Below are 15,614 nucleotides of genomic sequence, written 5' to 3'. Positions count from 1 at the left end.
CTGGTTACGAACTGAGGTGGCACCAGAGGGATTGTCCCCCTTCTTCTCCCTTGAGCGGGCACATAGGGTCCCGGCGCGTCCGCCGGCCCCGGGCCTCCCGCCTCGCCCAGTGGTGTTCAAATTGCTCCATTACAGGGACAGGGACTGGTTATTACAGAGGGCGAGGGAGGCAGGACCCTTTCAAGTGGACAACAACAGGGTCACTATGTTCCCAGACTATACGTTTGAGACGCAGAGGCTCAGGGCCAATTTCCTGTCTCTTAAGCGGGAGCTCCGTGATGAGGGCATCCAGTACTCCCTGCTATTCCCGGCGAAGCTGAGAGTGGTGGTAGATGAACAGACACTCTTCTTCACATCCTCGGCGGACGCTTGGGCCTGGTGGGACACTTATAAAGCGGGAACAGATGGCGCCAAGGCCAGAGAGGAGGAGGCTAAGGTGGCACAACCGATCAGGAAATCTCAACGGATCAGGAAGAACCGTAGGAGGACCGGCAGGCCTTCGGTGTCGCAGACGGAGACGGAGAGGCAGGCGGCCTTACAGGCAGTGGCGGACTTATCCAAAAATACCAGAAGCCAGTCCGGGAAGGGCACGGACTCGGAGGGCCCGGGCACGGGCTCAGAGACGGGACTTTCGGAATTTGGTGGAGCCCGTGGCCCCATCGTGACGCCGCAGACTTCGGAGGAGATACTTGAGGCGTGTTAATCTGGACTAGTGGAGCGGACTCGTTGGTTGGACACCGGGGCGCTGGGCCCATGGCTGCGGTACACTGTTACTTGAGGTTTCGGGGCGCTATGATGTGGGGGTTGTGGGGTGGGGTGTGCGGGAATGATTTGCTTTCACGAACCTTTCGCATCGGACCGCGCCCTACTGGCCCTTAAGGTCATCGCAGTGGAGACTGCGAATATTACTGCCTTTCTTTGAGGGGTGGTTGGGAGTGTTGGTTTGGATGGGGGTACTTCCAGTTGCGGGGGGGCCTGTCCTGGGGGGTGGGAGTTGAGAGCAGTTGGGGTTGCTCTGGGTGTTGTTGTGGGAGGGGGGGTTTGGCTTCCTGTTTGGAGAGGGTGGGTGGGTTGGTCCGTGGTCGCGCAGCGAATAAGGTCAATGATCTTTATTGTTCGGTCTGGTTGTGCGAAGGGGAATGGCTAGTACCGGGGCATTGAAATGTGTGTCCTGGAATGTGCGGGGTATGCAGTCCATGACCCGCAGGCATAAAGTTCAGGCATACCTCAAGCGTAGGGGGGTTCACATAGCGTTCCTGCAAGAAACACATCTTAATAAGCAAGAAGGGATAGCGCTACAGAGGCGTTGGAGGGGGCAGCTGTTCAACACGACGTTCTCGGCCTTTGCAAGGGGGGCGCTGATTTGGATACGAGCGGGGGTTCCCTTCCAGGTTACTAAAACATTGGTGGACCCTGAGGGCAGATATGTGGCGGTGGAGGGGAGGCTAAGGGGCAGGGTAGTGTCTCTCTGCAGTGTGTACGCTCCCAACGTGGATTTGCCCGCATTTTTGTCCCTACTCTCGGGTAAACTTTCGGGTTATTTGGCGGGGCCGGTGCTCCTGGGGGGGATTTCAATTCGGTTGAGGATGTGGTTTTGGATAGGTCCCATCCCCCGCTGCGCGCGTCCCCAGCGCATAGGGTGGCCAAGCGCAGGCTGGAGTGGCAGGAGAGTTGGGCCCTCACGGATGCATGGAGGGCGTTACACCCCACTACTAGGGACTACTCCTTTCACTCGCAATTGCATGATCTACATGTTAGGCTGGACGCATTTCTGTGTTCCTCATGTGTACTTTCTGCGGTGGGAGGGGCGGAATATTTGGCCCGGACGATGTCGGACCACAACCTTTTGTTGTTGTCCCTGAACTGGATGGTGGCCGTTAACTGCGTACCAACATGGCGCCTGCAACCTGACACCCTGGATGACTTGTTGTTCAGGGAGGCCCTTGGAGAATGCATGGAGTGTTATTTTGAGGAGAACAGTGGCTCGGCCTCCACGAGGGCGGTGGAGTGGGATGCGTTTAAGGTGGTGGTGCGAGGACACTGTATTGGACACGCGGCTGGGGCTCGCAAGACTTTGTTGGATGATTTGGATAAGGCTGAGACGCGGTTGAGGGATCTGGAGAAGGGACGCCCGAATCACCCTGAGTTGCAGGAGGGGCTTAGTGGGGCCAGGGAGGGGCTGGCAGTGGAACTGGAACGGCTGCGCAGCTTTGATCATAAAGCGTACATGACGAGGGCGCATGCGGAGGGCGATAAGGCGGGGTCTATGCTGGCGTGGCTCGCTAACCCAGTCAGGAGGGGTATGCCGATCATGATGATCCAAGAGACGGGGGAGGAACCCTGCCATACTCAACCCGGGATACTGAATAAGTTTCGGGCGTATTATGAGGGTCTCTATGAGAGTGGTGAAACAGGGGGGATGGATGAGCTGTGCGAGTTCTCGGACGGCCTACAACTGCTGAGGGTGGAAGACTCGGAGGCGGAGGAGCTGGGTCGGCCCATTACGCTCGGGGAGATAGGGTGCGCAGTGAAACAGATGGCTAGGAATAAGACCCCGGGTCTCGACGGACTCCCGATCGAGTTTTACAGTAAATATCTGGAGTACCTTGCTCCCCGGCTGCGAGAAGTCTATAATGAGGCACAATCGAGGGGTCGGCTCCCGGGCTCCATGTGTGAAGCCATCATGATCCCGCTCTTAAAACCGGGCAGAGAGGGGGCGGCCTTATCATCTTACCGTCCGTTGTCCATGCTGACGACGGACTACAAGATCCTGAGTAAAATTCTTGCCAACAGACTGCTGGTGCACATGACTGGCCTTGTTCATAAGGACCAGTGCGGTTTTATCCCGACGCGCAACACCGCCCACAATATCCGCAGGCTTACAAGACTGATGGGGGAAGACTGGCCAGGCGCCGTCTCTCCATTTGTTCTCTCTATTGACATAGAGAAGGCCTTCGACAGTCTTGAATGGGGGTACTTGTATGAGGTGATGCGGCGCTTCGGGCTGGGGGACGGATACATAAACTGGACCAAGGTCCTGTACACTGACGCGGTAGCAAGAGTCCGGGTGGGCGCTCTGATCTCGAGGCAATACCCTGTCCGGCGGGGCACTAGACAGGGGTGCTCCCTATCTCCTCTGCTGTTTGCCCTGGCGATGGAACCCTTCGCTGTGGAGGCCAGGTTGGGCCGCCACTATGCCGGATTATCGTATAGGGGCAAGCCACATTTCATTTCTTTGTATGCGGATGATCTGCTGATGTTTTTGGCTAACGCGGGCCCCGAGCTAGAGGGGGCAAGGCGGTTATTGGAGCGATTCGGCCGGTTATCAGGCCTGAGGGTTAACTGGCCTAAGTCCTGCTTATTCCCCCTGAGATCGGGAGAACCGTGCCCACTCACCGCGCAAGAACTCCGATGGAAACCGCGCTGTCTGCATTATCTGGGAGTCTATATCTATCACACCCCGGCAGATCTGCTGGAGGGTAACATCACCCGTTGTATTAACGCTCTGCGGGGGAGCATGGATTTCTGGTCTACACTGCCGCTATCCCTGGCTGGTAGGATCTCCCTGCTCAAGATGGTGGCCCTGCCCAGGTTGTTGTATTATTTTAGGACGCTCCCGGTGTGGGTCCCGAGTCCTATTTTTCGGCGCCTGAGGTCTCTGGTCATAGCGTTCTTATGGGGTACGGGCAGGAGGCGCATAGCGCTGGATACTCTGCTACGTCCCAAGGATGAAGGAGGTTTGGCGGTGCCTGATTTTGAAGGGTATTATCTGGCTGCGCAGCTGCAGATTTTTACTCAGGAGGTCGCGAGAGTCTATAGAGGCCCTGAGGACGCGAGAGTTGAAGGTACCCCACGACACGTGCTGGTGTACATCACACTGCACCAGAGGCTCCTGGTGAGAGACCTGACGGTTGAGGAGCAGACTTTCCGACTCTGCTGGAACCGCGCACGTAAGCGAGCGGGGGTCCGCCTTATGTATGCTCCTGAAATCCCGTTGGGGATGGTCACGGCCCTTCCTCATGGAGGGGACTGGTCGCGCTTGCTGGGATGGGAGGAGGCGGGGATACACATGCTGGGCGACTTGTATGAGGATGGGGTACTGCTGCCGTTTCAGGAATTGCAGGAGCGGTTCGACCTACCGAGGGGCGACTACTTGTTGCACGCAGCGGTCACCGGCGCCATGCAGGCTCACTGGGGGGAAGGATTGCAGGAACCGGGCACCTCTATGGCATGCCAATACACGATGATGGCAGCGGGGACCTTTAAGGCCGTCACCTGCTTGTACTCCAGGATGCTGAGGGAGGCCCTACAGCCTCTGGCGGTTCTGAAGGCCAAATGGGAGCTGGACCTCCAATTGGAGATCCCTGATACGACCTGGGGCCAGCTGCTGAGGTGCGCACGGAAGAGCTCGAGAAACGCCAGGTTTCAGTTAATCCATTTCTACATCATTCACAGGGCGTACCTCACGCCGGGGAAAATACGACAATATTTTGGGGTGGAACACGCTGCTTGCCCCAGGTGCAATACAGTCGGGGCGGACCTGGGTCACATGTTGTGGGATTGCCCCTCTCTGGGTGACTACTGGCAGGAAATTGGGAGGGCCCTCAACAGTGCAACAGACAGGGACATCCAGTACACGAAAGCAGTGGGGGTCCTCCATTGGTTTCCACATACGCCTAGGAATAAGACTACCAGCAAATTTATAGACTTGGGGCTCATCCTGGCTAAGCGGGAGATAACGAGACATTGGAAATCGAGAGTGGGGCCCACGTATAAAAGATGGTTTGGGGAATGCCTGCGGTGGGCGGCATGTGAGAGCACCTTGAGATACCAGATGGCCTGGAGAACGAATGATGAGAAGGCTCTGGAGAGGGCGACTGCGTGGGAAATGATGGTGCAGGCGCTCCGAGACACAGCTGACGAGGAGCAGGAGGGCGAGGAGGGGCTGGATATAGCTAACCCTGTCACCTTACCGGGGGACACACCTTAGCAAATGTATGTACTTCCTACACCACAACAGACGCTCTTACGGCAGTGATTTAGCATAGCGCGACCATGGGGGGGGGGGGGAGGAAGCTGGAATTGGCGGGCTGTTGGGGATCGAAATTATGGGGCGGGGGAGGGGCGAAAATCACAAAAGCAACCCAGCATTACCTTGGTAATACTAGTGTCGGACGATGTAAGGTATTACAAGGACTACTAATGAACGGAGGTCGAGCTGCGCCCAAGGACGGGGCGAACCTCCCGAACAGGAGTGCAAAGGACAATGCCATGTCTTGTTTTCGGAGAACTTATACAGTTGGTTATACTGTCTGTACAATTATATTGGTGATGCAATAAAAATGATGTTAAAAAAAAAAAAAAAATGTTAGCATATGCTTATTAGAAGTTTAAATGCCATGTTACCTTTTGCTGCTTTATGCACACAACACTGCACATAGCTGTTATTGTAAGTTAGGCTGCGTGAATTATTTCACATGAGAAAGTCTTGTTTTTGGCATCCCTAGACTTACATCGTGACCCTAGTCTGCACAGTGAGTGCTAAAGCCTCTAAGGTTATCATACCAAGGTAGCTGTTGTTCGGGCTTATTGGCTCACGTTTTAGACAAAACACCCATGCAGCTGCGAGCCAGTGGAGATTCCGGCGCCCTTAATATTACACTGTAAGCATGATTTCAGACACTTGGAAGAATCCCGTTTTTCAAGAGAGACAGAAGCTTTTGCAGATCCTGATGTGATTTACTCCTGCTGACATTGGAGGTATGGGGTCCCCTATTCAAGCCTAAGAGAGCTTCTATATTTTATAAAACATAGTTTCTACCTAGGGAGGGTGATACACTAGGCACTATAAGACCTGTTTTCACCATCATTGTAATATGATTTCTCCTTTTGTGTTTTATTGAATTGTAACAATGCTGATCATATTATTTCTAATCATATGTCTGCTTATGTTAGCAAAGATAATGCATCTAAGAGCACGTCGTTAAAATAAATATTTTACCCTCTCCTGTGTCTCTTTTTACTCCTGTTGTGGACTGGTATGAGAATAACCAACAAAAGAGTGTTCTTGATTCCCACCATTCCTGAGTATAATCTAAGTCGCATGTTCTGGCTTGTCTATTCATTGGTTCCTTTGCTATAGGACGAAGAGCTAATGTGACACTAATGCTAGTCGGTTAGGGTTTCTAGGTACTGAGGTGAGTTTTTTAGTTCACCACAAATCACTGAGGTCCTGGGTCTCCGTGCACAGTTCTGTGTAGGAGCAGAATCCCTGCAATATGGCACACCCAACTTAGTGGTCTTATTTTGAGACTCTCGAGTAGTGCTTATATCAGTCCAACACTCCCTCACTATTGTTTCCGGTTGAAAGTGGTGCCGGATAAACCTACCTATAGTTAAATAGGTATTTTCAAGCTTGAATATTTTTAAACGGTTTTTATTGAGTTTCTACCCAGTTGTGCTACAATACTTAGTATTGTCTTTTATCTCTGCTGTGTCGTTATGGGTGAAGTTGAAATACCCAAGCATAGCCGGATGGCGGTCCGCTATGATTTGCAGGCTTATGCCATCCCCTTGGAGGGCATGGCAGTTGTTTTTGTGGTGAGTGCTGACGCAGCATACCAATTTGAGATGTTCTACTCTTGGGTTACATTTCCTGCGGTGAATGCACATTCTAATACATTTCATATTTACACTCCCACTGCCGTGCCTTAGGAGTACGCTCCTTATAGGACACAGGAGAATCCAATTTCAGCTTGGCAGCACCAAATGTGGTTTAATGGCGCCCTCCCCCACTCTTTCACGACGGTTCGATTAGGTCCTTTGTCCATCCCAGGCGCTTCTTGGCCTGTCTTGGCTGGATTTACCCCACACCCCTGTGCCGGGGTGGTTGCCGTTGGAGAATTGAGGCCACTTTATACCTCTGCTGTGGGGGTTATACGGGCCTTGGTTCAATACATAGCCCGCAACGTCCAGGGCGAGGCACCTGGTATTGCGGCGCATCCAGTTGGACCGGGCGGGATGAAGCTTAGTCCTGTCATGGTTAATGCGGTTATGGGCAAGCGCCCCCAGGTTAAGGATGATATGCTTATTGGCTTGCTGAGAAATTTGACCAACTGGAGGCAGTATTTCCTAACATGACTCCTTTGGAGAAACACAGGATTCTTACAATTAGTTTGCAGAAAGACTTAGTACCGGTAGTGACTGACTGTACCACATGGGGTATGATTTTTGCGGCAGTCTATGCTAAGTGCTTCGGCACTCCGTCCATGGCTGTCCTGCCCTCTGTCATTAAGCGTGTTCAAGATGAGCATGGACCTGAGGCGGCTGATGAGTTGGGAATGAGACTCGTTGGAGTGTTTGACGTAGTTTCCGATCTCGTCCTTTCTAATGTTAAGGGAGATGCGGTAAGCTTCCAGGTGTCTAATGCTTTGCGCGATGTCCCCGATGCCGAGAAACCCCGTCAGTTACCATAAATTATTACGGCGGCTTATAAGACCATTGGTCGTAATAGTTTGGGTGTTAAGCCTTTTGCCAAGGCAGCGCAGAAGCAAACTCAGGCGGCAAAGTCTGACAAAGACGATCGCCCCAATGTTTCAAAGCAGACTTGGAATAAGAATAAAAAATTGGGGAAACAGCAAAAGAAACAAGGGTCCCGTCCCGCTTTCCCAATACCTGCCTCTACTGAGCGTACATATGAATTGCTCGACCGCACAACTATTAAGTCACCTGATCGTTTTCAGGTTCCTGATCAACGTTCTCCTCGCTCTTTGCAGGACTCATCAGTCTCACCCACCAGTGGAGGACACGGTGGCAGAGGACGGGGTGCAAAACAAGAGCAACCCAGCAAGACAGACGGTAAAGGCAAACAGGTCAACTCTACACGTCAAAGACCCCAGTTTCAGACAAAAAAGTTGCTGCTTTAACAGCGAGATATGCCACGGATAGTGAGAACACAGCTTCGGAACCTGACATGAGCGCTGACGCTACGCTACTAGACAGCGCAGCGGAATTTACCATTGTGCGGGAAGCATTGCGTCCACTTCTGAAGGTGACAGCAACTGGCACGTTCCTTGTTGTTGAGACAGCTGACACTAGAGTTGCTCCCCCTGAAAGTCTTTATGAAATAGTCCTTTTAATTGAAGGGGACATACAACGTACTGTAAAAGGGGTCTTTTGGGAGAATCTAACTACTACCTATGACATTTTGTTGGCGGAGGCCGATTGACCCCCACCTTTTGTTTTAGCTGCTCCGCAAGGGGAGGAGGTAATCCTCCCCAGTTTCACGCACACAGTGCTGAAGGAGCAGGCTCTGCAGTTTGCAGAAGAGTGGGCTAAGGTGCTTGCACTGGATTTGTACCGTACTCACTGTGGCTGGGACAATTTTCCCCCCCGACATGAAGCGTGAAGCGAAAGCATCCGTGGCAGAAATCCTTGAACAATTGGAGTATCAAGGTGTGATTGAAACGTGTGTGTCTCTGATGAATAACCCTCTTTTTACTGTGACAAAGCCTGATGGCTCGTACTGTTTTGTATTGGATTACAGGCACTTGAATTCTCATTGCCGGACCTGCACAGTACAAAACCCTCACAGTTCTGCCCTTGTGTATAGTCTTGTGCGTGAACGGTTTAAAACCACACTGGACATATCCAATGGCTTCTTTGGCCATAACCAGTCTATTAGTAGTCAATGGACAGCTGTCACCAGTGGTGGCAAACGACGCCAGTTCCGAAGATTGGCTATGGGCTATAAGAACAGTCCAGGCGTCTTTGCCACCCGCATAGTCTCTCTTTTGGAGAGACTCGACCCAGATGCATGTTCGTATGTGGATGACATTTATCTCACAGACAACGAATTATGGCCGCATCTGTGTCACATTGACCGCATAATTTGTCAGTTTGCGTACTTCAGTTACAAATTTAATTTTGCGAAATCTCACATTGCTGAGTACACATTGTTGTTCCTGGGCTATGAGCTCAACAATGAAGGTCGAGGTTTAGCACCCCTCTTCCTGGAGAAATGCGCACAGCTGCGCGCTCCTACTACACTGAAGAAACTACAGTCTTTACTGAGCTTTTTAAATTTCAGGCGTAATTACATTCCCGAATATGCCCAGCTTATCAAACCTCTTTACGCTTCGGTACAACCTACTTTCTTCAAATATTGCTGGCTGCCTGCTCATTTAGCCATCTTGCAATCTTTGCAGGCTGATCTTCTAGAATCTAAATTCTTATTGACTTGTGATAACCCCACCAAGTTGGTAATAAGAATTGTACCTGGGGCAGTGGGTTTCACGTACCTGACTTTTAAGAAAGGTGACACAGTCCCTATTGCTTACAAGTCACACTTGTACACTTCGGCTGAGCTGCGGTTTTCCACTGTAGAAAAAGTTTTGACAGAAGTGCAAATGGTGATTCTGAAGAAACTTGCACTGACACAGGGAAAACGCATTTTGGTTGTTACTCCCTATCCTGCCCTGGAGGCAGTGACGAAAGCCAGTGTACCAAATTCAAAAGCTTTGCATCCAAGGTGGATACAATGGGCCACGTCCTTGACATCTCTGGATGTCATGTTCATTTTCGAGTATTTGCGGTATGAATTAGTTCATCCAGCTGCTCTGACCATTATGATTATGCACCATGTTTGCATCACAAAAGTGACACAAATCGACGCAAATCTTTGAATCTCTATTTCCTTTGCATTACTCAGCTCTGCGAGGGTGTTCAATGGGTGGTGCATGGGCGTTCCCATACAACTACCCAAGATTTTTGTCACAAGACATGTCTACTTTTTGTTGTTGTAAATTTGTGTAAAAAAAAAGCACTCATTTCAAATAGGCGCTATCACGGAGAAATGCTTTTATTTCTCCTTTCTTTTTCGACTTTGCATGTGTGCTGAACTTTACAGCACACATACACAGTGGGAAATGTTTAAAAGTTAGTCTAAGAATGGTATTTTGTACTGGAACAATATCCTTCCATGAGAAACCTATGCTAGACTCACGCAGACATCCTTTCAATATGGTGAACAGGTGTGTGCATGACGCACAGTTGCCTGATTTAGCGCCAGATCTAGAGAGAGGGAAGGAGAGCGCCATATTTCTGTAAATATGGCGCTCTCCTCACGCAACGCAGTGTCCCATTTTTGGCCGCTGTGCTGGATGAAAATTTAGTAAATCTGGTCCAAAGGGTCAGGTACACACACCATTTTCACCGTCCCACCTGACATATATTATGAAAATGGTGAAGTCAATGTCCATAGTAGTTTAAATGATCTATTCTAGAATACCTAAAGCCATCATAAAGCCTTGTAGTATATTATTTCAAATGTCTATTTGAATAATATAGATTTCAGAGGTGCATGTTCTCTGTCTGGACCATAACGAGGCTGATTCTGGAGGCACTAAACAGACACAGAGGTCCCCCAAAGCTCATGCATCAGCAGTTTGTGGAACCCCTCATGGCTGCCCACAGGTATTCTCACAGGGGAGTGTGCTTCCTTTTGACTTCACGAGTAAAATCAAGAATATCATTTATAGTGTTTTGAACGGTTTTGGTGATCCAGTGGCCAAACTCTACACCAAGGGTCACCAACCTTTTTTGAAAAAAGAGATAGTTCTGTTCTAGGAAAATCATAACGAGCTACTACATATTATTAGTTTGATATTAGTGATCACGTCAGACAAGATCACATTACTGGCCACACCATCCAAATTATCAGCAGTGATTACCTCCGTGCATCAGGCAAGATTATAAACATTGATTACCTCCGTGCATCAGGCAAGATTACCAGCAGTGATTACCTCCGTGCATCAGGCAAGATTATAAACATTGATTACCTCCGTGCATCAGGCAAGATTATAAACATTGATTACCTCCGTGCATCAGGCAAGATTACCAGCAGTGATTACCTCCGTGCATCAGGCAAGATTATCAGCAGTGATTACCTCAGTGCATCAGGCAAGATTACCAGCAGTGATTACCTCAGTGCATCAGGCAAGTTTACCAGAAGTGATTTCCTCAGTGCATCAGGCAAGATTACCAGAAGTGATTTCCTTGGTGCATCAGGCAAGATTACCAGAAGTGATTTCCTCGGTGCATCGGGCAAGATTACCAGCAGTGATTTCCTCGGTGCATCAGGCAAGATTACCAGAAGTGATTTCCTCAGTGCATCAGGCAAGATTACCAGAAGTGATTTCCTCGGTGCATCAGGCAAGATTACCAGAAGTGATTTCCTCGGTGCATCAGGCAAGATTACCAGCAGTGATTTCCTCGGTGCATCAGGCAAGATTACCAGAAGTGATTCCCTCAGTGCATCAGGCAAGATTACCAGCAGTGATTTCCTCAGTGCATCAGGCAAGATTACCAGAAGTGATTTCCTCGGTGCATCAGGCAAGATTACCAGAAGTGATTTCCTCGGTGCATCAGGCAAGATTACCAGAAGTGATTTCCTTGGTGCGTCAGGCAAGATTACCAGAAGTGATTTCCTCAGTGCATCAGGCAAGATTACCAGAAGTGATTTCCTCAGTGCATCAGGCAAGATTACCAGCAGTGGTTACCTCTGTGCCTCCGTCTCCAGGGCTCCCTACCTCCCTCCCCAGGGCTCCATACCTCCCTCCCCACTGCTCCACTCCTCCCTCCCCAGAGTGCCTTACCTCCCTCCCCAGGGCTCCTTACCTCTCGCCCTAGGGCTCCTCACCTTTCTCCCCAGGGCTCCTTGCCTCCTAACCTCCGTCCCCACTGCTACACTCCTCCCTCTCCAGGGCTCCTTAACTCCCTCCCCAGAGCTCCTTAACTCCCTCCCCAGAGCTCCTTACCTTCCTCCCCATTGCTCCACTCCTCCCTCCCCACTGCTCCATCTCTTCCTCCTTAGGTCTCCATACATCCATCTCCATGGCTCCTTACCTCCCTCCCTGCTGCCCCACTCCTCCCTCCCCAGGGCTCCATAACCTCCCAACCCAGGGCTCCTTAGCTTCCTCCCCAGGGCTCCTCACATCCCTTCCCATTGCTCCACTCCTCCCTCCCCACTGCTCCATTTCTCCCTCCTTAGGTCTCCTTACCTCCCTCCTTAGGTCTCCTTACCTCCCTCCGCAGGGCTCCTTATCTCTCTCCACACTGCTCTATACATCCCTCCCCAGGGCTCCTTACCTCCCTCCCCTGTGTTTCTTAGCTCCCTCCAAAGGGCTCCTTACCTCCCTCCCCACTGCTCTGTAAAGTACCTCCCTCCCTAGTGCTCCAGATAGTGTCTCCAAGACCCAACTACATCATCAGTGATTGGCTCTTCGGCATAGTATGCTTATGTTTTAGCAATAATGCTGTGCTTGCTTTACCCCTTAACAAATTTTTGAGGGGGCAGAACCATTTTGAGTTACTCCAATTTGGGCTGCTCCGGGTCCACGAAGGGGACCCTCCTAAGAGGGTGCCCCCCTTAGTGCCACAGGATGCCCGCGTCACTTCCGGGCAGGAGTGGGCGGGGCGAGGTACATATACCTCTCCCGCCCACTGTGCGCCCTCTTTTCCCGTTGCCCTGAAGCCGTTTCAAATAAACCTGCAGCAATTTTCTCCACAAAAAAGGTGTATTGTCTGTTTATTTCTCCAGGATATTGCTGTGGGGGATGAGGAGTCTTGCCGATATTGGCACTATGCAAGCTGCCCCGGGTCCATGAAGGGGACCCTCTTAAGATAGCGGCCCCCCTTAGTGCCACAGGATGGCACACGAGGCAGCCGCCCAGTGTTTGCGACCCCCTAAGGGTCTGCATGCCCGCGTCACTTCCGGGCAGGTGTGGGCGGGGCGAGGTACATGTATCTCTCCCACCCACTGGGCACCCTCTTTTCCCGCCGCCCTGATGCTGTTTCCCTCCCTACGGCTTGCCCGGCATTCAGGCAGGGGGTGACGGGGTGGTTTGTCTAACTTATTATTTTGTGTTGCAGGCGGAGTTACAGGGCGATCCAGAGGCTGTAAGGTACAGAAGGGTACCCTCTGCAGGAGCACAGTAAGGGTGCTAAAGCCAAATATCCCCAGGAGGTCCTCGCGTTGGACCCTAGAGGAGCGACGGTGCCCCCTTAGTCCTACGGGCGGTTGTGGACCTGAGCCACCAGGGGTTGCCTGAAACGTTCTGCCCCCCCCCCCCTTCTGGGGGGGGTGAGTAATGGGGTGGACTGGCTGTCCACTGGTGGGAAGGGTTAGCCCCTCCCCCAAATCTGACAAACACCGATTGGATTGGCCACGGTGTAATTTGGCTCATCAGGTGGCAAGCGGCGAGGGGCTCTCTGCTCTGGGATCGCCCGTAAGATAGCCCAACATGTTGGCATATTTGTTATGCAAATAAACCTGCAGCAATTTCCTCCACACAAAAAAGTGTCTTGTCTGTTTATTTCTCCAGGATATTGCTGTGGGGTGATGGGGAGTGTTGCCGATATTGAAATTGGCACTATGTCTCTAAATAAATATTCACTTATCATTTAACATTAGCCGCTGTAAATCACACTATAAAAATGTTGTTATGAATAAAAATAGAAGTTCACAAACCTGTTAAGTCCTTCTGACCTTTTACAATAACAATCCATTTGCCCCATCCAGGGAGAAGCTGGAGAAAGGAGACTCCCGGACCAGGGTGGAAGCCCTCTGTCTGATTGGCTGGCTGAAGCTAATGACGGCGAAGCTGTTGCCTGGCTTCCTCCAGTGCTTCTCTGATGACATTGTTTCTGTGAGGCGCGGAGCGTGTAATGCGGCCGGAGCACTCCAGATCAAAGATGAGATGGTGAGTGACGTCGGAAATAGCAAAAAATGCAGAAACCACTTCAGCAGTGCCGTACCCTCTTGATGTTGGGAACTAAGATATAAGAATATTATTGATCTATCTACCTCTTGGATTTTACTGGTAAAACACCTTTTGCAAAGCTGCTTGTTAGGTTACAAGAGTGGACTGGACTAGGGATAAGGGACTCTTTCTAAAGCTTCAATTTAGATTTTGTGAGTGGTCGGGTACTGTAAGACAATGTCCTAATCTGTATCTCTTGTGGTCCATAGAGGACAATTAGACAAGCATGAATACATGCACCAAGACCAGGTGACTGCATTAATCCTGCTAAGCTTTGGAACATCTAGTAATTGATACACCACTAAGATTTCATGTGGGGAGAAACCTTGTCAGGTACCAAAGGATAGCTGTTGCTTCTTCAGCTCTAGCATTGTACTGAAGATGAATCCTGTAATTTGCTAGCATGTTTTTTTTTGGTTTATATAGCACAAACTCAACCCGAAGGGATCAGGGCACTTGACATGAGCATCAGTTCCGTGTTACGGACGAACAAATTCATTTTGTTGGGCACGGGCAGAATAAGTAATTTGCCCACAATCACAGGATGTTGAGCGTCCTTGCAGAGACTAAAACCGTTTCCACAGCTTCGAGGTCAACCACTCTTGAAAGAGGTCCAGATTGTGGCAGTGAAGACGACTGCGTCAGTGATACCATGTGCCAGTGTAGAGGGGAACCCGAAGAAACCTGGCAAAGACGGGCCCCTTCCCCATGCTTTGGGATGTGTACTACTAGAGCGGCACTGTGCCAACCCCAGAATCTGGGGTCCTCTCCTCCGCTGCCAGGGCTGTTGTCACAGAGTCAAGCTGGGTTCCGGGCGAGGTTGCCTGGGATATTGGTGTCCTATAGTGATGCAGCCTCGCAGTCTGGGAGAGGTGGACCCCACCTAGAGACTGTGGCCTACTCAGTGGTAGCTGAACCTGTAGATCTGGGAAGGCTATGACATCTGATGCTCACATGGAGGCCACAGAAACTTAAGAGGAATTGGTGCCCTATCATCCATCTTTGTGTGTGCCCCCCACACATATTGAATTTGGGGCTGCACAGTTTGCAGTGCTGAACCTGAATTGTGACGCAGACTTGCGTCTTGGGCAGAGGCATGTGAGCATCCATAGTGTGGTTCGCAGCAGTGATTAGTATTTGGGGATATGGCAACAGGTAATATGGAGGCTGCAGGCTGTGTGCTACTGACTGATGCCCCAACAGTATTTCTAGTCTTCTGGGTGAGCACCCCTTTCGACTTCACTGTCCCAAAATTTCTCTGGAGTGGGGTCGAAACCTCTCTGCTGGCCTACTGGGTCCACCTGGAGTATGCTGCTAGGGTGAGTGGATTGGAACACTTGACCACATAGCTTGAAGGCCGAGTGGTTTACGTGTGTCCGGCATCTCAGTGGGCACTCCCACAATGTCAAAGCATGTATCTATCTATGTATCTCTTGTATTTTAAAGCGCAATCATTGCCCCAGGGCAGTCTGGCACTAGCTTAAAGGACAAGACAGTATCAGAACGTTAAATCTAAAAAGGCCAGGCTTCACTGCCCTCCGAAACCTCGAGTTTCAGGAGATGGCATGAGTCTGTGGTGGGAGATCATGCCAGTCAAAAGCCACCCTAAAAGAGAAGGTAATGCCCTCTTGCTGAGCTCGTTTGATTTTGCGAACGTAAAGCAAGGATTCATTGGCAGAATGGAGGGAGCTTGTTGTTACATAACACCTCAACAAATTTTTAAGAGCCACAGGGCCCAAGTTGTTAAATACTTTAAAACATGGGGGCATATGTACAAGCCCCTATCGTCACGAG

At 50.7% G+C, this 15,614-nt stretch overlaps 1 protein-coding gene across 2 annotated transcripts in view; it reads left to right on the top strand.

Moving 5' to 3' along the window:
* Nucleotides 1–15,614, top strand: part of HEATR4 (HEAT repeat containing 4) — a 344,851-nt gene that overhangs the window by 208,384 nt on the left and 120,853 nt on the right. For both annotated transcript variants that reach the window (XM_086937243.1, XM_086937244.1), the window contains exon 11: nt 13,580–13,760. In XM_086937243.1, the coding sequence (XP_086793369.1) occupies nt 13,580–13,760 (181 nt within the window). The remainder of the gene's footprint in view (nt 1–13,579; nt 13,761–15,614) is intronic.

The sequence above is a fragment of the Lissotriton vulgaris genome, chromosome 9 (assembly GCF_964263255.1).
Source record: "Lissotriton vulgaris chromosome 9, aLisVul1.2, whole genome shotgun sequence".
In the NCBI taxonomy this organism is placed as follows: Eukaryota; Metazoa; Chordata; class Amphibia; order Caudata; family Salamandridae; genus Lissotriton; species Lissotriton vulgaris.
The sequence above is the reverse complement of the archived record's forward strand: the minus strand, read 5'-3'. Positions and strand labels throughout refer to the sequence as shown.